The following is a 27,226-nucleotide window of genomic DNA, read 5'->3' as shown; positions in this document are numbered from 1 at the left end:
CCTATAGAGGCTGGCCAGAGAGAAAATAGGAACAAATCCAGATTGGCCAAAAACATTAGGCAATGAAAACAGCCAGTGGACCTGAGGGTTTTTTTTCTGTGAGTGTAGGAAAAGAAACAAAGTTTCTGAAATGGATCCGGGCCCATGTATCCCTTGCTTTTTCCAATAACACCAGAGAAGGGTGCAAAGGACCAAAATGGAACTGGGCCAGTGCATTTGGCTAAGGGAACAGTGACAGAGGAAAGAGGGGGAAAAAATGGAACTGAGCCAGGTAGGCTTGGCTTAGGGGGTTGAGACCTTGACGACTAATCCCAAACAGATGTAGTATCCAGTACAGTAGAGTAAGAGTGCATCCCACAGAAGTGAGATCTAGGATGGTTCCAGAATATGTGATTATGTCCGAGAGAGATGTAATCCTCCATAATTTGCAATGGAGCGAAAACACTGAGAATTGACGTGAGCACTTGATCTTTATCCTGAGCGCAGCCTCACGGCTCCTGGTATTACAGGGGATTTTGTGACATACTGGGTCAGCTAAAGGGACACTGAGGTACTGTGTTGCTTTCTGTTGAGTCAGGACAGCTACGAACGAGCCGCTGTGATTATAAATGACTATACATTACAATTTGTCTTAATTTATGTAAATGGTTTAGAGCTTGGATTCTCTTCCTGAATCTGGCCCAACCCATCCTGCCGGGTTCAGGTCAGGTCAGACTGTATTGTAGAGGAATTGCTATTCAGTCTCTATTTACTATTTTTGACATATCACAGTTTTTAGGCTGTGCTGGACATTCATTAAGAAAAGGCGCATGTCAGAGATAATGACATAAAAGTCTGTTACCACACTGAATTAATTTGACTATCTTGTATATCTACATCATTGTATTTTAATAGAGAACTTGCAGGAGCCCGGCCGATAAAACTGCATATATTAGCTCAGTGCATGTATACCATACTGCTATATATTTAAAGCAATAGGTAAAGTGGGTGTCAACCTGAACATTCTGGTGTGCGCTGCAACTTTAATTTACTTGATTTGTGAGGCGCTGGCTGGCACCCAGGAGAGAGGATTGGCTGTGCACAGGTTGTGTGTTTTGTTTTTTTTTTTAATTAATTGTGAATGTCAGTTGTTGAGTTGATTAATTATGATAACTATCTGTGGGTTTCAGCAGTCCCATTTCCCATGGCTCCCATTTACAATTCCCATCACAATTTACTAAAAATCAAGTTGCATTTTTAGAATGCTTTAGTCCGATCAGAAGTCCAAAACCCAAATATATTTGTAATTTATAGGAATTTAAAACACATAAAAGCAGAAAATCCTCACATTAGAGAAGCTGGAACACAATTTTGGGGAATGTTTCTTGATAAATGACATCATTAATGAATTAATGATATCAAATGTTGCAAATTAGTTTTCTGTTAATGAAGAAGTGAATCATTTTAGAAATGACATGATTTGATACACTGTCACTGTCACTGTCCACCAGAGAAGAGAAGAGAATTATTTACTCATTTTTTTAATCTGTCCTGCCCAGTCCATTTTGTTCACAGCTGTTTAAAAAAGGAAATGTTATCAAATATGTTTATGTTTTGGGTTGTGTAAGGCCATTTCCTATGGTCCAATATATAATGACATTTTTAAACTTAATTAATTTTTTTCCACTGTACAAAGAGCCCACTAACATCTGGCTTTTTAATGCAATAAGAAAGTGTAGAGTCAACATTCACACCTGGGTCAAATGACTACAGTGGTCATGGGTATTTATCACCTCTGGCTCCCAACAGCATAGATGGAAACACAAACGTGAGTGAGCACGTTCATTTTATGTACATCATGTTCATTTTACGTTCATGCAGAAAGGCATACTCGTCTGATGCAGAGCCGTGTAAACAACTCTGCACTACTGGCAATGAGATCTGTAGCCTATTTTTTGCAGGTTTACCCGTGTTTAAAAAAACCCACGTGCACACGCTTATTTTGGTGGAAAAGGGGTATTAGACATAAAAATCCAGCATCAGCCGGATTGTACTTCTTACCTCTGTTCTGAATGGTTTCCTGGGTGTGCTGTCTCTGGCCTTTTCTCTGACTGTGGCTGTCTCCACCCTGGGGGTGAAATCTTTGGTGGAGTCCTGGGTGGGTTCTGCTGCATTAGGCTCGATATAAACCATACTGACAGTCACTGTTTCCTCCATCACTTCTTCACCTCCACCTGGGAGAGGAAGGATAACGGTAAAATCAATTTAACAGAGTGTAAAATGTCAAACATGTGTGCTTACTTAAATTTAGTATAACAATATATGTGCCGGGACAATACATCACTAAATGCATAAATGCTGTTAAAATGTAAACTGTTGGGCTTACATGTTATCAATATTTCATGCTCACAGTCACATAGTTTGTCTTACTTCACTTCATGCTCTGTGGATTTCATTTTAATGCATTATTTACAGTTTGAATCTCCTATAGAATACAGAGTGGCAGAGCCGAGTAATAGGGTTTACATACAGTATTGGAAAGGCTATTGATCACAGCCGTCTCCTTTTACCGAGCTCGACCTTCTCTCACTGCAGTTATACAGCCCTCCCTGAAAGAAGAGTTACTTTTGACCAATGAATGGGTGGTTGTAAAGGTGCTTAAAGCAAGTAGAGTGAGGAGCTAATAAAAAAAGACATGTAAAATTTGCACACTTGCCCACAGCAGTCTGGCTGACAAGGCAATCTCAATTCAAATCGAGTGAGAGAAAGAGAGAGGTGGCGAAGAAAATAATAGACAAAGAGAGAGGAGAGACATAAAGAGAGAGGAGGGAGGAACTTTAGTGTGCTGGTAAAAGACAGAGAAACTCTGGTCACAAAACTTACCTGCAGCAAACTTGAAAATTAATGTCATCATGCCTCTGGGTAATTGCCTGCTGAGCTTGCAAGTGTGTGTGCGTCACTTCACCCAATCCTGTGCAAGTGTGTGCGAGTGTGTGTGCAAATGTGTCTTACCTGAGCCAGACCCTGAGTTAAAGTCATCATCATCTTCAGGGTAGTAGCCTCCTGAGCCTGTGTCATCCAGGTACAAGTCATCAGCCTGAGAGGAAGTCTTGGCTGCGTCTGCTATCTGCAAAACAACAAGATAACGAGATTTTGAGGACTCGTATCGGTTTCATTACACTTCTATTTATAGAAGTCCACGTGAAAGATTCAATTTTGCACATCATATCAACAGACCTTGACTGTTTCTGCATTTGCTCTTTCTGTATTCAACCACCGACGGCTAAATATGAATCATAAAGTCTAGTGGCTACGTTTTTATTTTAGCCTTAAATCGTTTATCACAACCTCTCTGCTTTGAGACCAGCACTTCACTCTGTGATTATTCCTTTAATGGGCAAACATAAAATCCTCTTGGGTAGCAATGCAAAGCTTGTATTATTAGTACATTTCAGATAGCACAGATCTTCACTAAATTTGATATTCTGAAACCTCAGAGACTGAATCTGTCTGTTGTTTTTGATGTAAAGTAAGAATTAGGGCACAGTGCAGACACAAAAGTTCAGCCTAAGAGATGGCCATCATCAACACGTCAGTCTGGGTTTTACATCTGAGCTATAAGAGCTCCCTGTCAAACAAGACAAAGACTCAACAGCAATGAAGGCAGCTGTATGAAGCTGTACTTAGAGTTCCTACAGTATTAACATCAAATTCAAGGGCTTTTCAAGGACCTTCTATACTCAGTTCCTTCAAATTCAAGGACCTGAGACAGCAGAGTTTGAGACATAGATCAAGATTAATTACTGTTACAACACAAAGATTTTTTAGAATGAGAAGTAGCCAGCAAAGCAGAGGCTCAAAGACAATTTAAAAAAGCAAGAGAGACTTTTCAGTTGTGCTGTGTAGGTGGCAGGTGAAACAATGACGGAACTGCAGGAGACACGTACAGACAGAAAATCAAAGTCTATTCACTAATGTTATGTTAAAAAAATCAAGAGAACTTCAAATTCTGTTCTTGCACAAAATATATAAATTAAAGCACTTGCAGTGACAAACTTTTAAGGCCATGATTATTATTATTATTTTTCATTTCATTCACAACTGAATTGATTTCAAAGATTTCAAAGACCTGTGATGCCTGACTTAGGCACAGTGTTGCTTTGAGCTAAATTCTAACTTTAGCGTGTACACAGTGACAATTGTTGCATTCAAATGGATCTTCCAAACTTATGTTTAGGAGGTCAAGAAAATAGTCTTGTGAACTCAGAGCTCCGAGAAAATGTCGAGAAAATGTTAAAACCACAACAAGGGCGTGTTCATAAGGACTATTCTCGTGAGCACAGTAAACACGACCCTATTTGAGCGCAGTATACGATACCATCAAAATGTTCAGCAGGTATGGTGTTTACCATGTTCACCATGCTAGTTTATTAGTATGATGATGATGACTGCTTATTAGCAATAAACCAACACACAAGTGAGGTTGATGGAATTCGTTTTACAGGTATTTGGTCATAAAAAACAGATCTATTTTTTATTTTTTTGGAAATGATAACATGTTACGTGACACTGCAACACATCTTAAAAGGAGTAATGTGTATCTGTCAGCAGTTCGAAGTCATTGGGCTACATTGTGTGGGAAACTTGAATGTCTGTACATAATTATGTGTCAATCCGTTCTTTAGATGTTGAGATGATTCACTGGATTCACTGGCTGTAGCCTACACTGTTTTGAGCATTTATACTTGTTAGCTGGTGTCTCTTTGTCACTCTGCACTGTAATTACAATGTCAAAACACTAGTTGGTCGTGGGTTTCATATGTTGAGTTTCTTCATGCACTTAAAACAATGGTGACTGAAACTAAAAATATCATCTTGGAGCTAATAAATGTGAAATAACAAGTACTTTACTGTAATTACTATTACTTGGGCATTTGTTCCCCGAATAGGTCTCCGCTCCTCATAGACTCAAACCTTTTTCAGAGGCAACATGTGTAGGAGGAAATGTGATGCTGTATAGCAGCAATTACAGTTGTAGTAGTCTGCATTGCCGCAGTTACATTTCCACGGAGGTATATTGCCCCATCAGCCAAAATGCTATTGGAATATACAGTATAAGATTGTATACTCACTTTTTCCTTAATACTTCCATAATCTACCAAGAAATACACCAACGTCTTCAACTACTACTACACCAAAAAGCGTACTTACTGAATACCTACAGTGAAGATACAACACAGAAGTATAAAATTGCCTTAATTGTGAACTTTGACTTGCTGTTGGAGCTGGAGAAAAAGTCAGGGCTTCCCCTGAAGTCATTAGGATTTATCCTTTGGGACCATGAATGACTTTATGACATTTAACGGCACTGAATCCAATATTTGTTGAGATATTTCAGTCGGGACCAAACCTGTGAGCAGGCCCACACATCAGCATTGCCACCCCCAGAGGGTGACTCAAAACAAAGTCATCACTATATGACTTAAATGATGTGTGGATAGCTGTCCAATCACAACGTGTCGCCCCTCCCACAGCATCATCGTCTTGACAACAAGCCTGAGTGGTGGGAATGTTTGTGTTCCGGCTTAATGGAGTGATTGGCTGAGAAGCCCACGGTTTAACAGAGCCTGTTTGTTTAAAAAGCGCCACCTCACATGGTGTGCAAATTAAGATTTTAACAAGAAATAAGATAAGGATTTTTTTTTTATTTTATTTTTGGGGTTTTTTTTGTCTCTTAAAGTGGATTGTGGAGTCTGACGCATGTTCGACATGTAAATATAAAACATGTAATATATAAAACAGCTGCCATACAACGTGTGTGTTTGGTACATGTAACTATTTATATGTTGTGTTGAGTGTGTGTGACTGGAATAGCTATAAACGCATCCATGGCAACATCTATTCAGCTCCTTTTCACCAATCTGTGGTCAGCTGTGCTGCCCCTTCTATACTGATAGTCCTGCTTTAGAGAAAGAGAGTACAAAAGAGAGACCCCACAATATATCATTCCTGTGTGTGTGTCTGTGTGTGTGTGTTGCACCTATTAAGCTGGTGGCTACAGTTCCAGGTCTGCTGTGAGGATGTTGTGCTGATAAACCCCGGGCTGAATGAAGTTGGATTGGAGAATATAACCAATTGGCATGACAGGAAATAAGTGTTTTTTGTCAACAGCAAAGGATAGACATGCTGTAAGAAAGGCAAAAAAAAAAAAAAAAAAAAATAGGGCTAAGAGAAATTGGCAGAAATTATGTTTGGGCAGTCTGTGTTTGGTCAGGAAAGAAGGACTGCAACTATCAGATATTTATAAAAAAGTCCAGAGAAATCCATAAACAAGATTTTTTGCCTTGAGATACAAATCTGATGACTTTAGACTCGACTTGGCAAATCAAAAAGGATTGTAACTCAACTTGAACCTAAACACCAATTACTCGTGACTTGGATATGAGCCTTGAATAGGTATGAAGTATAACTTGAATATACTTCACACCTTTCCTCAATCTCAAAGATTAAAAAGGATTTTTCTTTTTAAAATGTTACACAAATCAATTAATTTCCCTTCATTTTCTGAATCAACTAGCATTAAGACTTTTCATTCCCAGCAATTTGAGACTTCTAATTTCTTAGATCCACTTTATTTGAACCAAGGCAACAACCAGTCAAGTTGCAGGAGAGAACTTTGTAGAACAAAATCTGTTGCTGAATGTCAATTGGTAAAAAATTCAATCAGACTATGCGCTGTTTCTGGTTTAAAAGAGCCAGACTGTTCTGACTAACTGTTAATAAATTTTACAGAAAATAATGCTTCCTAATTTGTACATTTCCCACATTATCATGAGCCAGTAATTCGTGCATAACCCACATGACTTGGGACTTGAGTGTAAAGACTTGAGACTTAATTGACTTGCAAAACAACAACTTATTCCTACCTCTGCTATAAATTATGTAAACCGTCTTGGTTTTGCATTCCCATTTCACAAGGTTGCAGTTTCAAATTCCCATCCCAAACTTCCCAAGAGAATATCTTCAGATTGCTTGTTTTGTCTGACCAGCAGTCCAACATCCAGCTATATTAAGCTTTTAGAAATATTAACACATAAAAGTGGCAAATCTTCATAGTTGAAAAGCTGGAGCGAGCAAGTTTGTATGGCAATTTTGTTTGATTAATGACTCCAATAATGGATTGATTATACGAGTTGTTGCAGATTAGTTTTCTGTTCAATCACTTGATGAAGCAACAAATCATTTAAAACCTAGTGAAGAGAAAACAAAAAACGCCTTCTTTCAACTAACGTCCCTGCCGCATCCCAGCATTTCCAATTACACTCAGTATTCCACTGCAAGTGTGTTCAGCAATGCTTTTAAGTCATTGTATGTGCATATGTGTGTTTGTGCGGAGTAATGAAAGAGAGGCTTGGCACTCTCCATAACAAAGAGGCAGCGAGTACACACAGCTAACAACAGTGTGAAAGAGCGGAAAGAAAGACAGAGGCGAGATGAAACGGAACAATATCTCCGTCTCTCCTCTCTCAACTGGCTCTGACTTGTGGAAGAAAGGCCTTTCACCCCGAGCCGCCTGATCAAAGAGAGAATTTGTTCAAAGCAACTTTATCTTAACCTTTCTAGCCTTCTTGTCCTCCCAACCCCCCCCCCCCCCCCCCCCCCCCTTTTTACTGCATCAGCCTGGTGAGCCAATTCACCGGTCCATGCGCTCCACAGGTCTTTATGCATTAGTGATGTCAGCACAATGGACCAAAAGGAGGCAGATCAAATGGTCACAAAGAGCATTAATGAGATAGAGAGCCACACACACACACACACGCACATATGCATGACTGGACATGTTTTACAAATGTATGCATGCATCACTGATTCATTGATTATACTTACATTACAGTGAGCAATTAAGCACATAACTCCACACCACACACAGGAAATGCATAAAGAGTATTAACAGTGGAACTGCACCTCCCCTAGGGCCTTTAAAGATAGATTTCAAAGACATTATAATTATAATTAAAACACTTTCACCTGATTTGTTAAATGAATAAATGGATGATATGCATAGCAATGCACAAGCAGGTAGCTAATTATAGGTTTCTTTTTCTTTTTTTTTAAACCAGAAATCCTCTAAAAGCTGCAAGTAAAGATAACTTTCATTATCAATTAATGTCGTGATTATTTTCTCGAGAGATCAGTTAATCATGTGGTGTTTGTATAGATTGCAGCCAATAGTGAAAAATGCATATCACAAGCTCCCAAAGGCCATGATAATGTCTTAAAGGGATATATCGGATTTTTTTTAATGGGGTTGTATGGGGTTATTATTCATAGTCAGTGTATTACATATAGTCAATGTCGGTCGGCACATTCAGGAGTTTCGAGAAGTAGGCAGGATACCGCCATCGAAGTGAAGTAATTAACTGCTGTGGACATATTTTAGCCTCCTAAAATGTTCCACCTAAAAAATAGCAATTTAGTTCAAGTATATGCTATATTTAGAATATTTTCATGACTTTAGCTTGCTGTCAGACAGCTATATCCGACGAGGAACTAAAGGCATTACATCACTCTCTTTAAAACCAGACTCCATTGAGAGAAAAAGTAATTTAACGTCGCTGAACGTAGGAGCTGCTGGTCTAATGCTGCCTTGATCAGCTAGTTTTTTGTGTTTTTGTGTGACTTTGGCATTTAAAAGGTTTAGTTCAGTTTCACCAAAGTTACACAATAACATAAACAAACTATCTGATCAAGGCAGCAGGAGGCCAGCAGCTTCCATGTTTTGCAAGCTGAAATTAGTGATTTTTCGAATGGAGTCTGGTGGCTTTCATGAGAGCATAGATGGCAGCTGTTAATGGCTTCACCATCGAAAAGGGCCGTCTGATGGCAAAGTGATGAAAGTGATGTGATGAAAATATTCTCAATATAGAAAAAACTTTAACTGTTTTTTTTTTTTTTTTAAGTTTTTTCTCTCTATTAGAAAGGACAAATAGATAGACACTAAAAAAATTTGAACTTTTCCTTTTAAATATCTTGTTTTGTTCAGTCTATATTTGAAAACCTGAAGATATCCAGTTTATGAACATAGACTACAAACAAGGCCAGAAAACTCTGTCGTGAAGGAAACAAGATCCACCTACCAGTCCTCTAAAGCCCACAAATAACACATATTTAGTTGGTTTAAACCTTAAGACCTACGAAAGAACAAGTTTGCTGTTTTAATTTGAGAGATTTAGAGGTGCTGAATTTTGTAACCTCTGGAAAGAGTCAGGCTTGCTGTTTCCACCTGTTTTCAGTCGTTGTGCTAAGCTAAGCTAACCAGCTCCTTTTATTTACCATACGGACATGACAGTGGTATCAATATTATTTTCTAACTAAGTGAGTAAACCTATTTCCCTCAATGTCAGACTTATCCATTAATAATGACTATCAGGACAAGTCCCACCTTTTGTGTAACCCTTCAGTTGAGCACTGAGGTACAGAGATGTCTCTGTTTATTTCAGACTTAAAATCTGCTGACTCCTCTGTAATCTTCGTGTTTCAACACTTTGAACAAAGCGTTTGGATTAGAGAGGTTCTACTGTTTGACTTAAGCTGCAACACCAAATCAGCGCAGATCTGAGGCGAGGAAATGGTCTGTTTGACCTCAATAAACTTCACTGACTTTATCTGACACACAGGAACACACACAAAACTAGCAATACAAATTTCTTTCTGTCACTTATACATACCCACACACACACACACACACAGGCACACACTAACACAGCAGCCGATAAACGTTTCTCTCTTTATCAATCTGGTGACATTTACAGGTAGTCTCTGCTTTCAGCTCTTATCACAGACTCTGAGCTGAACCAGACATCAAGCAACTGACAAGAAAAGCAGAGTGGACCCGGAAACCAGTTCACTGACAGATGCACAAGTCCCAAGTTCGCTTCACTATGTCAGTTCTAGTCCTATAGGAGCAATTATTTGAAAAAAAAAATCCTGCAGGGTTACTTGTACAACAGATTCAGGGCAGGCAGCTTGTAAAATGGATTCAGTTGGAAATATCTAATTTAGCAACCTATCTTTTTATTTTTTGGTATGAATGTTAGATTTCCCATGATGGAGAACACTTTCTGAGTCCCATCAATTAAACAGCACAAGTCTATCGACTCTTCTCTCTAAAGGAACACAAACAGTGCTCCTTTCCTCACTGTCTATGTTCTTGCTCACTAAATCTTAAAGCTAATATGATGTTAAAGTTTTGTGAACCAGTGAAAAATAAAAACTTTAAGACCTGCAGTAACTTTATGTTTAATCTTAAGAAGTAAACAATTTTTAAAGCAGCCAACGATCAATGTAGTATAATGACAGCAGTGAAGGGATCCTTGAAAAAGCCCTCTGAAGGCTGTGTTGATGGTAAATTTAGCTTTGTTAGCTGCATGTACAGCATGTTATGATTACATTAACATGTACAGTGTTTTCTCCTCTGTATGCCTGCTTATGAACTAAACTTTATCAGTGAAAAATGCACACAGAAATCTAATAATTCACTGTTTTTTGCTAGTTTGCCTCCATTTTAAAATCATCTAAAACCAACAGGGTAGAGTAGAAGAGGCTAACAAATACTTCACTACAGCCTGTGTTCAATACAGAACGCTTTGCATCCTTGGAGCTCAAGCAGTCCGCCTTGCAGTGGACTAAATAAAAAAAGAAGGACTGAACCTTCAGAGAGAAGAGGCCTTGGAGCAGTGTAGCAGATGAAGGAGGAGACAAACATCAATGTTCAATGCAGTGCAGTATACATACACTAAAGCGCTCATTCTATATTAGCTCTGGTAGTTCATGGATGACTTTTGCACAACAGAAGTAAACAGTGGTAGCAAGATGGTAGACTGCATGGATTACCTGCATGCTTTTGTTCTGTTATTATACACGCCATACACCTCTCTCTGTCCTGTCAAATAAAGGCAAAAAAAAGACCAAAAATAATAATAATAGTATTTTTTTTTAGAAAAACAACAACAAACAAGCATGGCGCAACTATTAGTGAGACCACTTGAGCTTCTTTTTTCTGACGATTTCTCATGTGACTTCTTCATTTTTGTCCTCTCCATTCCCCTCTTTTCGATCATGTAGAATATGGTGTTGTCACATTTAGCTCTTCAGGTTGAGGAAAACTTGTGTTTTTGGTTTTAGCTGGGAAACCAACTTTTCGAAGTCCAAACCAATTTTTTCTTGGTCAAAATGCTCAGAATGGTTCAAAATGAGGTGCATGAACCGATATCCTTTCCTCTTTGTGTTATAGCAGTATCAAAAAAACAGTGATCCTCAGGTACCTAAATTAATAAGCGCGGGTGGGTACTGACCACATTCATAATGACAGTTAGCACTGTATGAAAAATCACAGCATACACATTCAGTTGAGTGATGCCTCTACCTGAACATTTTCCACCACGCAATGCACTACTTTGGCCATCCAAACTGGTACATCACTATCTAATAATAATGCTATACTTTTACTGTTTACATGGCAATCAGACTTTCAGGATTGTATTTTTATTGTGTCACCAGTACCTACAGCAACACACATTCATTAACGTAGCTCCTTACACTTATATTAAACAGACACATCGCCAATCTCTTGAACCCTAAAATAACACAATGTAACGTGGCCCTCTCATGTCAAAAATGCAAAATTTGCTGTCTGTCCCTCTCACCTGCCTTAAGACCCAGATTGATCGAGCGTTTGAGGCCGTAGCACCTTAAATTATGGAGTGCTCTGCCTGCATCCTTATGGTCTGCTGACTCTGGTTTCTTTTAAAAGCCAGCGACAGACACACCTGTTTAGACAGGCGCTGGTGTAACCTCTATGCACTAGGTCCGTATTTAATTCAGAATTTTTGTATTTTTTTGCGTATTGTGTTTTTTCGTCATGATTTGTTTTTCTTGTATATTGTACTGCCCTGCGATGGCACCACAAAGTCAACAAAGCAATGATACTGGATTGGATATTGGATGATTTTTTTTTTTAAAATGAGGAAAAAAAACAAGAAAAAAAAACTAACAAAAGACAATGAAAACAAATAAACAAACTGACCATTGATGACTTGGGTGTAGTAACATTTCTTTACTTTCTCTTACATTGTAAGAGCTTTAAAAGATGGGTTTGGTTTGGTGTTATTAATTCTTTCTGCTCATGCCTATGCACGTGTAATTATATAGAAAAAAATTGAATAACTTAAATTTGAAAGAATCTTCCTTTTACACATGAAGAGTAACTCATAAGAATGTAATTACGAAGTTAAATCATATTTCATAGACCTAACCTTAGAGCTCCTGAATCTTAGACTTTATTTAACATTTTTATTCTAGTTTAAGTCGGCTTTGGCATGGCCTTGTTGGAGCTATCCGACTCTTTTCATCATTAGGGGGAATAACTGGTAAATCCTTCCCAAGCACAGTCACACTCAAGGACACATATGGATGGGTATTTTGCACACACACACACACACACACACACACACACACACACACACACACACAGACAGCCTCATCTAACAAGCCGATCCTACACCGTCTGACTAAGCTCGGAGACGGTGAAAGGAGAGACACACAGAGAGAGCAAGTGAATGCGAGCGAGAAGGAGGGCGAGCTGCCATAATGAGCTAGTAGCGAGCGATGTATGCCCTCTATTAGCTGTGAGAGGAGCTGCTGTTACTGGCATGTCTGCCTGCTAATGAACTAATACACCAGTGAGAAAGGCAGCTTCCACACTGTCTGTCCGTCCGTCTGTGTCTCCCTGTCACTCTCTCCGTTTGACCCGTTGACCCGGAGAAGACATGAACACAACTAAGATTGGACAAAATGTAGATGACCGAGAGGAGGCAGTGAAGGACGGACTGAGGAGAGGAGAGTGTGAGATAAAAGAGAGAGTGGGGGTGGACAAAAAGTGTGAGGATGAGCAAAGAGAGAGGGGAGGAGGGGGGAGATATCCCACTGCTGCAGACAATCCTCTAGCCTGGAGGTTGCTCTGCTAAAAGCCTGTCAGAATCACCATGTCCATGCCTAGCAGGGCTTGAAAGGCGCTGGGGCTGCATGTGCTTACAGTGTGTGTGTGTGTGTGTGTGTGTGTGTGTGTGTGTGTGTGTGTGTGTGTGTGTGTGTGTGTGTGTGTGTGTGTGTGTGTGTGTGTGTAATATTTTGCATCTCCCTCTCCGTTCTGTACGAGATGAACGGAGGTGATGAGGGGATACATATGGAGGAAAAATGAACTAACCCAGGGCTCCTGACTTCCTACTGTTGACACTCCGCTCTCACTTCTAACACAACAAATATTAGCTCAACTCCAAGTCAGGCCAGGGGAAATAGTGTTCCTCAAAGGAATGCAGACACACACACACACACACACACACACACACACACACACGCGCACACACACACACACACACACACTTGAACATCTGCATGTCTATGAAAGCACCCACAGAACACACATATGTGCCAACACAGACACACACACACAAACCCTTATCCAACTCTCATATCTCAGAGGTGTGAGACGAATACACAGACACACATCATAACGCCGACTTCAGAGAGAAGAAAAAGGGGAAAATAAGTGCACGGGGGCTGGCAGACAGACAGGCACACAGACAGCGTCTCAGATCCTCCTTCGTTTCTGGTTCTTAACTATTTCCTTAAGTCTACCTCAGAACTGCAATGAGCTTAGGAAGAACCACAACAGAGAAACGCTCCTCTCTGTTTTCTAAGCACATTTACTTATAGTGAATATAAGGCGTTGTGCTTTACAACCAGGTCTGCTAATTCTCTATAATTAACAGGAAAATCTACTGCAAATCACTTGCAAACATGCCTCCTCTTTTCTTATATTTAATCAAACACGCTTACACTCCAATAATTGACGAGATTAATTGAGATGACAGCAGTTCAACGAGAAATTTCATAACTGATTTATCATTTGACTCAGTTATTGAGCCAATATTCAAAATATTCTCTGATTCCCAGTTTCTTTGCTGCTTAAGCAATATGTCAGCGTTTTGGGAGATGTACTTATTTGACTTCCTGTCAAGTGTGTGAGGAGAAGATCAATACCACTCTCATATCTGTATGCTAAGCAATGGTGGAATGAAGCGTTGGGGCGTAATTAGTTACATCCACCTCCACTGAACATCAGCTTCAGTTTGCATTTAGTCATAAGAATATCTATACTTACCCTCAGTTTCTGAGCCCTTTTTAAGAAATATTTGATTACGTTTTTAGATCAGACAGAACTTACCGAACACATATGACAGCAATATCACATATATTATAAGGGCTGAAATAATAATAAATAAAATAAAAAACAAACAAACGATAAAAAAGCTGCATGGTATACATACATAATGCAATACTACATAGGACCTTACATGTATATATTTCTCTCAGGGCTCTTAAATATTTCACATGTATCAGGGAATACATGCCCCATTTTAGCTGCACATTTTGCCGCCCCGTATATCCCTAACCAAAGCAAAAACAATCCATACTGATTGTTTGACGTTTTACCGCGTCATTGCAGCGAGCCAGGTCGGCTTTATTTTGTTGAGCGTCACACCCGTCAGCAGCGGCAAGTGTCGGGCGTCAGTTCATGTCACCGGCTTCCATTTAAAACGTATTGTAGTCTGTTGCTTGTAAAACTTGTAGTATGAGTGCAGCATTAGATTCACTGAGGTAAAAGATCTAAATACGGCTTCCATCACTGATGCATTACTAAGTATGAAGCCACAGCCAGGAGATGTTTCACTTATCTCAGCACGAAGGCTGGGAGCAGGAGAAAATAGATAGCATATCCTATCAGCACTTGTAAAGCTCATTTATTTAATATTTAAATGACAAGTGGTGTTTTTTTACAGGATGTTGTGTGTGCAGAGTCTTACTGTTTATTTGCCTCTACTCCTGGTCTTAATGCTACACTAAGCCATCCATCTTTAGGCCATGACAGCCAATAGGCATATTTCCAAAATGTCAGACTAAATGTGCTGCCGTCTCTGTTTTTTATCCAGCACTGGACCTAGCACATTTACGCCTTAGGCGAACTTCTCCTGGTAGTCAAAACAAGCTATTTGAAGATGTAACACTGACTAAATGATGAACTGATCATCAACACAAAAACTATGGTGAGGTGCAGCCCTTGGATCTACTTTACTACAGTCAGTTTTGGCGGCATGCAACCGGCTCTTTGCCTCTGTACTTGTTCAGTAGTAATATGAGAATTCGACATATGCAGTGCATGCTGTGGAAGCCTGACTCTGCGGAGAAATCAGTCCTCATTATCACATCCAGGCAAACAAATATCTGCATCTATGAGAGAACTCAATAATATGTGAAGGGGAGGGTGTGTGTGTCTGAGAGAGATGGAGAGAGCCTGTTAATCCCTAATTAACAAAGTAAAGGTGGCAGATTTGCCTGCTGTCTTTCACTTTATCTGTTCCACTTGGCCTGCCCGCAGATCCATACACAAGGTCAATACAGCAACACAGTCTAGCAGGCAGCGACTGTGCTCTGCCCCGTTTCACTCTGCCGTCCACAAACCAAACTTCCTCCACAAACCCACTACTCTCTTCCTCCAACTGCCTCTATCATGACCTGGACTTTATCACTGCGCAACAGACGGGACAAAACAGTAGAAAGGCAGAGAGGTCATGGACTGAAAGGGACATAAAGGATGTCCTCCTACTACAGCTGGAAGGATAAGGAGTAGAAAAGGGGGCAGAGAGAAGCATACGCTGTGTCCATAATTGCATATTATCCATTATACTTACCCGATATGTGCACCATTCAACATAATTTTGTGTACATGGGTAGTAGTAGCCTATCGCTGCTGTGCAGCGCAAACCTCCTATCTCCAAAATTGTTTTTTTTTTTTAAAAAAAAACACTGTGTTTTTAAAAGGATCCAATGGAGATAGGAGGTTTAGTCATAAGCTTTTTAAATACATTTCTTTAGTTGAGAAATGGTAACATCCACAGACGTAGAGGGCAACCGAAAGAATTAATTTATAAGAAAAAAAAGAAAGAAATAGTGGAATATGGAGATACGAGGTTTGCACCCAACATAACGTTACGTATTTTTTCAGACACTCTTAACTGTAATTACCATGTAACTTCCTGAGAGCCTCTGAGATACGTGACTGTGGTACCCCTTACCAACCCTCAGCTCTACCGGCAATTTAAAAAGAATTTATAAAAAATGCATTACTTGTAGGAAAGTGATATCTTCTACTTACACTCGAATTAAAGAGTTATCGAAGTTACAGATCTGTCTTGGTCTGTTATGAATGTTGTGGTCCACTGCAAGTCATTGCATAGAGTCCAATGTTTGCATACTGTATTATACCACTGAAAATTGTATATAATTAAGGTACTGTTGTCTCCATACTTAAGTTTCATACATGTTAAAAAATCTCACATACTTAATTTCAAAGTCAAGTCAAAGTCAGCTTTATTTTATATATTTATATATATATATATATATATATATATATATATATATATATATATATATATATATATATATGTAGTGTAGCAAAGGGGAGATGTAAAGTTGCAAAGTGAGCCAAGCTGCAGTTTCTGAAAATACTTGCTGTCACTCTTCATTTTCATTAAATGTTTTCTTTTAATGATGTCACGTTGCTTAACATAGAAACACGAGAGTCTCCAAGATAAGTGATCCTATAGTTTTGTGTTACTGCCACCAGTTTAAATAATTTCAATTTAAGCCGGGCTGTGATTTTAACTATCAGTTTTCATATATGTCAACAGTTGTCTCCCAGCTAAAGTTAGCCTCAAAGACTAGAACGTTTACTGTTGGTTTGCTTAAGTGCTAATCATCACCGTAATCATTCAGATTTTAAATCTTAAACACTAAATATGTCTGAAATTATTGGGGTGGCCCCTGGATCTGAGAACCTCTCTCACATTACCAGATAATCAACAGATATCTCTTCTGATTGTTGGGAGGGGTGAATCAGGGTGAGACTGACCCAGGACTCTGGTAGTCTGAGCCCGTCTTTAATTTCTGAAATATGCTGTTTTCCTATCAGTGTTTTATGGCAGCAATACAACCATATCCATAAGCCTACGGCGCGGTTGCTGTGCAGAAGAAGCCATCGCAGCTGCGTTAATCCAAAATTAAGCCAGAACACTAAATGATCATTGATAATACATTTAGCAATTTAGCAATCTTAATTGATGTTTGATTAATGTAGCAATGCTGTATCAAATGTCCTCTGGCTGGATTTTTCACCATAGCTATACACCGGTGGAGGTTTATTAGTATGACCTTTAGAGCAATCGTACCAAACTGACAAAAGACACACTTTCTCAGAAACAAAGTTGAAGTCATTAAAATTGATTGGCATAACATCAAGTTGTCCTGGAGACTGAGTTTTCTGTTGAGAAACACTGAACATATCATGTGGACAAAACTTCAAATGGAAATTGTTTAAAAAAACAAAAAAAGTTCTGCCTCTTTGCAATTCTATTGTGTCTCCCTGATGTTTGGAGAAGTGGACAGTAGGAGAGGAGTTACTGGAGAAGAGTTTGGTGGCTATATAGGGTGACAAATTGGCTCCCTGAATTCATGCAGCATCAGCCATCAACAGAGCAGACAGCTGCTGCCTTCACGGAAGAAGTATTATTAACAGCTGGAAACTCGATGGTGTTGTTATTAGAGTCAAAAAACAGGACAGGAGGGGCTGCCGACATCCAAACATTAAATTTTTTCCCACAGCACCTGCTGATGACTGTAAAAATTGGCTGGCAAGACAGACAGAAAAAAGGTCTCTGTGAGTCATGTATGTGGGCAGTGAGCATTGTTTGGAGAATGTAAATAAGAGCGGAGCAGGCACTAACAGCCACCTACAGGAGAGGATGTCCAAACTGTAACTCTGACAGGCCCGAAAAAAGTTAGTGTGTGTGTCTGCCTTTGTGCTCTTTGAACCCACTCTAACTTTTATTGCCCTCCCAGGGATCATAATAAGGAACTAATTGATAGTCTTTGAGCCGCGGGCAGAGGAGAGGGGGAGTTCCTGCAGGAAGTCAACACAAATCAAACTCTCTCTGAGCCCTTAAGGTCTGGAGCTACTCCAGCTGAGTTGTGGTGGGTAACAGTCGCTGTGTGCACGAGTGTGTGTGTGTGTGTGTGTGGGCGGGAGACAGAGACAGACAGAGAGCAAGAGAGAGGAAGTACGAACGAGAGCGCGACTGAGATAAAGAGAGAGCCATAGTCTGGGGCTGACATTTACGGTTTACACACCTACTTCTCTGGATGTCGCCTCCTCACTTAACCACATGAGTTATGCTTTTGAACTAATAACTCAAGACAGTTCAAACAGTGAGTTTCAGCTCAATGCAACATGCCAATATCCTGCCTATCTTACATGTTGACTTATAAATAGCTGGTGGTTATTGCTCTAAAATGACACATTTAATTTAGAGGCTCAGCACTGTACAATATCTTGTGGAAATTTCATCCTACCTCCCTCCTGAGTCTTTTCATTTTCTCTCATCCCCTGAAGGATTATATCACATTGTCTCTGTAGGTGAAAGCCCCCCCCCCATCTCAACAACCTGAGCACAAACTGGGCATGTGGGTGCATTCGGCTCAGATTCATATCGTCTCCTATTCCAAAACAAACGGCCGTCTGACATAGAAAGGCATACGCCACATTCCACAGGGCTCAAGCCCCTCCATAAGGGGGTTGGCAGGAGCCGGAGGGGTTTCCAACTCAAGCTTCCAGGGGTGTCTGCAACATACTGGACTGTGTGCAACTTACAGCCTTCCTAAGTCCTCATCCACACTAATACTCTCTCATTTTATAACAGCGTTTTTTAAATGAACATGATCTTGGTACACGCAAGCGTTTCAGCGCCATTTTAGTATTAAACTTTGTCTCTACTAATACACCTGAAAATGCAGATCACATGACCATTCATGTACACCATGTATGTTTGCACCAGTGTATACAAGAAGAGGATCGTCTACTTTGTGATTGGTTGCTTAGTTTCAGAAAGTACTATGGAAATGGTTAAAAGTCAGACCAGAGGCCAGATGCATAAAGTATGTGTATGCATAAAATACATGTATACGCCTCTTCTACACATATTCTGGTCTTTATGCATTTTGGGGAGGGCTGACATGCAGCAAAGGGCTGAGGTGGAATCGAATCCTGTTGCCCCATTAACTGGTATTTACGGAGGAAGAATATGCAGTGAGAATGTGCACCTCACCGCACCAGGCACACAAGCGGTTTTCGATGAAATAGCTGCGGCTGAAATGATAAGGATGGGATGAAATATAAATTGAGAAATGGATAAACTAGTTTTTTGTTTGCTACTTTCACTGATTCTGTTATTATTTTTGCAGGCTAAACTGCGCTCTGCTAACTGTCAAAGCGCTGTCCATCATCTGGAGGACGCCATGGCAAAAAGAAAGGAGAACCCACACAAGGAGGATGAAGTCACAAAAGGTATGCAGACATACCTATATTAGTTTGGCTTAACATGCTGTGGCTGATGAGACCCAGTCTAAAAAACTAAAGAAGGTGTCCGTGCTATTGTTTCCAAAATTCTCCGTTTTCACCTGCTCGGATTAAAACACAGCCCCGGAGTTCTCAAACTGAAACTGGGCTAGCCACGTTCTCATAGGTCTCTGTTTTAGGGGAGCCAAAATGCTGGAGTAGTGTGTGGACTTTAGGCATAAATGAAGCAATAATTGTGCGTTTTACAACAAAAACATATTAACGTGGATGTAGCCTAAAACTGAAGGTGGACCACAGTTAAAAAACAAATCTAGTGACAGTGTAGTCAATATTTTCAGTATGTTATTGTCACTGAATCCCATGAAAAGACCAAAACTAATAATACATTTATATGAACACAAAGTGCCTGCGTAGCTAAAACCTGATATAGCTTATTGGTCTCTACCACAGCACCTCATTGTTGGCCAAAAGCTATTACAAACACATCAATGAACCACACATTACAATAAACATGGGTTCTGTAGTTTATTTTGAGTCCTCCCCACATACGCCATCCTGCTGCTGTAAATACTCACAAGCACACCAAATGTGTATTTATCCACAGCTGAAAATAGTCACTGACAAAAACTCTGTTTACTCCTGAAATGTTTGCTAAAAACTACAGTACCAGCTGTTAAAGAAAAGCCTGGTTAAAAATAAAAAAAATATTGTTGACCAGTGAACCACAGACACGTAGAAGTCAAAAAGTCTTGAGTCTTGATTTTGGTCGAAAAAAGTCACAAACTTGTAGTAACAGATCAACTTATTAACTTCTTCCTAAATTCAATCCTAAATACTTCCTCAGTGTCACTCAGACATCCATCAGAAACAGAGCAGCGTGGGCTTTGCGTATAAATCCTCTTTTATTTCCCGTCAAATGGAAGTCCAACAGTAACTAAGCTACTGAGTTTCTTGGGCTCCTGACTGTTTTTGCACTGAGCAGGTGGCACACAGTCAGCTTTCATGCTGGGAGGTGTAGTTTTATATTGCAGGGCAGTTCTTGTGATTGCAAAAAACCTTAAATACTATCAGTTATTTCTCATTAACTACATAAAATGGAAATTCTCGCTAAAACATTTCTCTTTTTTTAATTTCCCAAATATCATTCAGAGAACTTTTTATTTGGGCGAAAGGTGAAAAGATGAGTTACTCTTTTGTTCCTCGTACTCTGCCCTCCGCACTATTATCGAAATGATGGGAGCAGCCTCTTACGGGTGCATTAAAACAACTTTATGTCCCCATAAAGATTAAGTAAGCGGTCTGAGACTGCAGGACAATCAAACGCAGCAGACCTTCATTCTGCTGCTCAGCGGACTCAACGTGTCGGCTGACTGACTCAGCCTGTCACTGCTGAGCTAATCCATCGACTCTGAAATATGACAGATCAGCTACCAATCCTCACTGTGCCGACATTTTCTGCCCACAGAGAGAGCATCAAAAGTAAAACTGGTGGCTGTGGATTTTTGGCTGACAGACAGAGCAGATGATGAAGGCACTAAAATGATGAACCATCATCCACATATTTTTTAGCCATGCTTGCGTCTTGGCTCCGGGGATGACAATGTGAGGTGGTCGGTTCATCATTTTGCTCCAGACTGAAATATCTCAACAACTTTTGGATGGATGACCATTAAATTTTGTGCAGACATTACTGTTACCATGAAGAGGAATCCCACAGGTTTTGGTGCTCCTGTGGCTTTTCTCTAGATTGACGGTGAGGTTGCCATTTGTGGTTTTATGGACTATCATAAAAATTTGGCACAGACTCTCATCTACCCCTCTGGATTAATTGCAATAACATCCGTGACTGGTATAATGCAATAATCAGCTCAAAAATATCCAATACTAAAGTTTATGACCAGATTCCTGCTGATTAGCAAACACTAGCATGATAATCCCATATATCACACCAAAAACACACAAGCATATTATATGAGCTCCTCAACCTGATACCATATTACAGATTACATATGAGCAAAAAATTAACATGCAATATGGAATTTATAAGAAATTTCTTATGATCAGCCAAACATTTACTTTAGTCCACCATTATTCTGCATATATGATTTCAACTTGGCAACTCCTGTATGAACATTTTTGTTGACTTTTTGAGTTGTTGTTGCAACATGAGGGGGGTGTTTACATGAATTTTCTCTGCTGTAAATGTATTTTTCTGATTATTCCAACACCACATGATTATCATTGTCATTGAGAGCATGCAACGTGCCAAACTAGAGCCTCACAAATCCACTGGTGAGTCTGTTGACTCTTTACCTGTAGTAAAAATTGTGTGCTTTTCTCTTTTATTAGTTTATTGTTGCATTGAGAATGCATAAAATCAGGACATACTACTTCATCATGACACTACGCCTTGAACTTTGACCCTCAACCTTAACTTAGACACACTAAAACCATTTGACAAGCTCATCAGAGAGGGAGGTCACCCTGGAGAGCTCTGCTATTGTTACTTTTACATGTATGTGGTTTTAACTTACATACAAAGTAGCTTCTAGCATATTCATAAAAGTATACATGCATTTCTAGGTCATTGTTTTTTCATAGCTGTCCATTTGTTGTTTGTTACCTCTCTGATTATTTGGTTTACTTCAAGAGTTCCTATTGCTATTAGCCTATATCTATATCTGGTCATCAGTCACTTGAATGCGCTGTCATCTGTCACTGTGGTTTCTGACAGCTGTCAATGAACTGTGTTTGTGGCTCAGTCCATGTGACAGATCTGCCACTATACAGAGGATTGTGGGTCAGTATAACCAGAAAACCATGCTGGCCTGTGTACTGCAAAATGTGAGCAGATCCAGTAGAACATCCTGGTGTTTTCGGCACACTGCATTTGAAAAACTATGTATCAGAACTTATTTTTTCTGGCATACTAAAGTGCATGGTAGTATGAGTATTGGAATGCACAATTAGTTTAGTTTCGTCTGTTTTCCAAAGAAAAGCAGCATGTCAAAGTCCAGTTTAAAAACTAAATCCATACATGAGGTGAACACTAGGAGCGGATTGGGGATTTAATTGTTACTTCACAGCTAACAAACGAGTAAACACAAATACCATGTAAACAGTACAAGCGGGTAGAACCATAACCCTGCCGACCGTAGCGTGCTTGTGAAACAGCACCACATGCTCCTCTGTTTTTTCCATCCCACAGACCAGTAAGACACAACATGGAGCTGCTATGATTTCCTCCTCCCTTGCTGTATTGCTTCCCAACAGGAAGAAAGTCAATTTCATGGTTTCCAAGAAAAACAGACACATGCTGACAGACCACTGACCGGCAGAGAGGGAACAATGGTGCCTGCCTCTCTCACCCCTACCTGTCCACTTCTGATTAAGCTAATGTGCCTAACAATAAAACATGCACCCACCACTGAAAATAAGTTAAACAAAAAAGTGCAACAGTCTTATCTCAAAGCAGCTTTTTATATGTTGTGAGTGCGTCAATGTAAATATCTGCAGTTTCTCATGTGCTGCAAAACTTTACATCTGATTTACTTCATCGCAGACCACTAAATACTTCACCACTCTAATTAAAGGCTGTCCGATTCTGTCAAGTGGCTCTCCGGAGGCCCCGATCAGATTTAACGTAAAGTTAATGTAAACCTTCTTCCTATGAAACTTCTCCCTGCGCGTTGCCAGAACTCATAAAGACGAGAACAATGTGGAGCTCATGTGGCTTCAACATGGCCCCTATTTAGAGAATACCTCAGCGCTGCGGTATCCAGCTTCATGGACCGTAACTGGCTTTCTTTCTGCCTCCTGCACAAGAAGGAGCTCTACAGATTCCCAGGCCTATGGCTCGGACCGATCCCTCCCTCTTCTCCTCCCTCCTGTACGCCTCCCTGCTTGCCGTCTACCGTTGGGAATTGGGGAAATTCCTCAGCTCCGTTAAACGGTCTCTGATACGCACGGGAAAGCCTAGATTCTTTGTCAGCTGTGAAACTCTAGACACTGGGAAATTGGCTTCACCTTCCAGTCATCTGTGATGCTGAGGAGGGGGAAACAGACAGATTTGCAGGAGCACGGCAGCTTTCTTCCCTCCAGACAGGAGAGAAATACGAAGCTTAGAGAGAAAAGCTTGAGCTGAGCGGTGTAGAGGAAGCGCAAACGCGGTAAGAGAGAGAGAGATTTAAGTGCGTTATATAAAAAACAGGTCTCATATTCGGTATCTCAAAGACTCCAGTAACCCAGAAGCACTAAGGCACAGTGTGGAAACAATCTGAAGTTTCTCCATATGGCTGGAAGTGATAGCATGGCCCATATCACGAATACCACATATCAGAGGCTCAAACCACTCGCAGGGACTCAAAATGGAGTCGAGTCATGTGCACACATGTGAGCAGCTGTTTGAATGAGAAACAAGAGCTGTTAAATGGAAGGAAGTTTTACAAACAGCTCAACTCCCAGCTGGAAGTAGAGATCCCAAACTGACCAATCACTAGTTGAATCTCAAAACAAGTGTCTTATTATTTGGAAAATAATTCTCCAAGTCACTAATTTAAAGGTTGCTGCAGTTTAAGGCAGCTTAGATTCAAGACTTTTTTAAATGTTGCTCAAGATTAAATTTAAGTCCAATTTTACAATAAACAAAGATGAAGAAAAAATACAGCATGAACAAACATGAATTAGCCAAATTTAATTACTTAAAAGGATGAGGACAGAACATAACTGAAATGTACCTCCCGCTTAATGACGAGATTTCTCTGCGACTTCGTGTTTCTGACTCTGCTTGTGTAATTTTACTGCCTTGATACCCATCATGCTACAAGAAGTAGTTTTTGCATAAAATACACCGAGCCTTGTATGCATTGCCTTGTACCAGTTGCAGATATGCCAGGAAATCCTGATAAATAGTCAAATTATTTATTTATTTTTTTAAAATAGATGTTACCAATTTTTTTTTTCTTAGCATTTTTAGGACTGTTGAAAGACTGATTTAAGACATCCAAATTTAATTAAGGTCTTAAGCATGCTTTTGAGCTGTTGCCCTCGTTTATGCAGAGTGTCCCACACTGCTGGCACTATTTAGCCATTGTCAACTGTTTACTGGCTGATTCAGCATGTTGAATTGGTGGTGAAGCTCGTGGGTGAGAGAAATCACTGATTGGCAGTTCAGCTGAGTGCACAAGAGGTAGAGAAGTGAGGAAAGCAAACAAACTTGTACTATTCAGTAATTTTTTAAAAATATATTATATTTATTTAGATTTATTTTTTTGGCTATTGAGCTCAGAAACAGTTGGTAATTGTTTGTGTTAATGTTCACTGGCACACAGTATATATAATTTCTTAATAACGAATACAGATGATCGCCACTTTCTGGTATGGAGTGTTATTTTCTTCCAGGCAGGTGCAGAACATGCGTCCTGGTTGACCGTTGGTCTTTGCAGTGTGTTCAAATGCAACTTTTTGGCTGAGACACAGGCGATGGCTGGTGACAGAACTGTCAGCCTTCTTCACCACCATTTCTTTGATGTGGGTTTGGTGTGTTTGGGTTTTATGACTTTCAAAAGATCCCCGGGAACCCTGTTTTTAGATATTCAAACCATGCCTACTCCAGATTCTGGTTTATGAGTAGTGTGTAGATGATCTTCCCACAAGATTTTATTCTGACATTTTTTTTTTGTTTTTTTAGGAAAAAGCAATCACCGTGATATCCCGCCTCTTAATTACACTTGTAGCCCTTTGCACTTAAAATATTTACTATTTTTGCATGCAAAATGACTGAAACAATTGTCAAATTAGTTGCTGGTTAGTTTTCTCTTGATCAATAACTATTAATCATTTCAACTCTAATTCAGTGTTTCTTCAAATAAGACAAATGAAAGCTTTCACTATGTTTTCATGAAAAAATACTTCATTTACCAACAAAAATACTGGCCAATTATTTTTGTGGGGAACCGTTTTAGCTCTAACATTAACTTTATTTCATGGCCATCCATTTAAGTTTACGAGGATGTTGAGGGCCCAGGGGAACCTGTGTTTGTATGTCATTCTTCAAAGCAGCTCACAGACTGAGCGATGGAGAAAATCATGCTAACAATAAAAAGAGCCAACATTTGAGAGCCCCAGGTAAAGGCAATTACAGCTGACACAAACAGAAACACACACAAACACACTCTGAGACCAAATTCTCATCAGTTTCCTCCTTTAATTAATCGCCACCTCCGGTGTCATGGAAAAACCTTTAGCCGGACTAAAGAGGTCCTGTTTCTCTCTCGCTCATATCCCAACGAATTATGTCTGGAAATGACAAACCCTGCAGTGCCCACTTAACCTGGGGAGACCATTAGCATCGTGACAAAAGCATGTTCTGTCACAAAGGTCTGGTCGACCCTCCTCCATTCAAATTCACTCTGAATATAACGTGAAACTAAGCGGGCGTCTGGCCCTCTATCGGCGCAGTATTCTCATTTCTCTCTTGGCCCCAGATTGAGCAGATTTCTGCCCTTCACCTGCATCTCATTAATACTCACTTAGCTTCGCTTTTGGCCCACAGGTGCACCGTATAGCTTTTCGTCTATGCAGAAGCAGGAAATTAATAGTTATGCTGCTAACTGAGCAGGTATTCTCCCAGGAGCTGCAGTGTATATTAGAGAAAGCAGAATAAAAGAGGCTGTATAACATCCCCCCATCGCTGCCTGTACAGAAGCTCTCATCTTTCAGGCCTGCTGTATGTATACTCGCCTCAGTGGGCAGGAATGTGTACATATGCATCCACCTCTATTTAAATGCATGTGTGGCTGTTATCTACCTCTCTGCTGCGCCAACAGGCTGCTCGCTCCCTCGGTGCAAGCGTGCGGGAGTTTGGTTGAGTAGCATGTGGCCCAGAACTGAAGCTCTGCTGTGCTCAGCGGCTGTCAGCAGCCGACACACAGACTCTCCTGGTTTAAAAGCCGGGAAGGAGGAATACTTAGAAAGGGTGCCAAGACCATCTGTAAGGGAGTGCGAGAGAGAAAACAGGTCTCTCTTTATCTCGTGTCCTTGGAACGGCCTGCTAAGAGGACAGGGGGCGGATGGATGGAAAATCTTTCAACAATTATTTGTGGAGGCTTAACCTCAAGCTTATAGTACAGTATATCTCACAGAATGAGTCGACAGATAATTAATTGCCAACCATTTTAATAACTGAGTAATCTTTAAGACATTTTTCACACATTTTCTGGATCTGTCTTTACAAAATGTGACAATTTGCTGCGTTTTTGCTGTTTTATAACTTTATAAGTTGAATACTTTTTTGGTTTTGGAGTGTTGGTTGCACAAAACTAGTAATTTAAAGGCATCACACTGGGCTCCAGGAAGTTTTGATGGATATTTATCACAATTTTTGGACATTTTGGAGTCCTTCATCGGATGCATTCATTTTCAGGAACTGAACTGGACATCCACCATTAGGACAAAGCATGGATGTATAAAGAGAACTGGACATAAAGTTTCATAAAGTTTTCTCAGTGGTGCATCAAGCCAAGACAAGTTAGACTTCTGAGCATAAAATTTTCTGGATGGATCTTCCTTCTATGGGCCTATAGAGCGAGCGCACTCCCAACTGCTTGGTTTCGGCCTCACTCAATGAATGACAGTAGAAAAAAAAAACTCTGGATTCTTTTAGCAGATACTGATTTAATTAACCGCTATCTAAGTGTTCACACAGGGAGGGTTTTGTGA

The 27,226-nt window shown here is 40.0% G+C and overlaps 1 protein-coding gene across 1 annotated transcript in view; it reads right to left on the bottom strand.

Annotated features, from left to right (window-relative positions):
• The window catches only part of sdc2 (syndecan 2), a 63,359-nt gene that overhangs the window by 8,051 nt on the left and 28,082 nt on the right, over positions 1–27,226 (bottom strand). Inside the window, exons 2-3 of the mRNA XM_042506687.1 lie at positions 2,992–3,106; positions 2,041–2,213 (exon numbers count right to left, since the gene is read on the bottom strand). Coding sequence (XP_042362621.1) covers positions 2,041–2,213; positions 2,992–3,106 — 288 coding nt within the window. The remainder of the gene's footprint in view (positions 1–2,040; positions 2,214–2,991; positions 3,107–27,226) is intronic.

This window comes from Plectropomus leopardus, chromosome 18, assembly GCF_008729295.1.
Source record: "Plectropomus leopardus isolate mb chromosome 18, YSFRI_Pleo_2.0, whole genome shotgun sequence".
Classification (NCBI taxonomy): domain Eukaryota; kingdom Metazoa; phylum Chordata; class Actinopteri; order Perciformes; family Serranidae; genus Plectropomus; species Plectropomus leopardus.
Note: the sequence above shows the minus strand (reverse complement) of the source record. Positions and strands in the feature narration are given on the sequence as shown.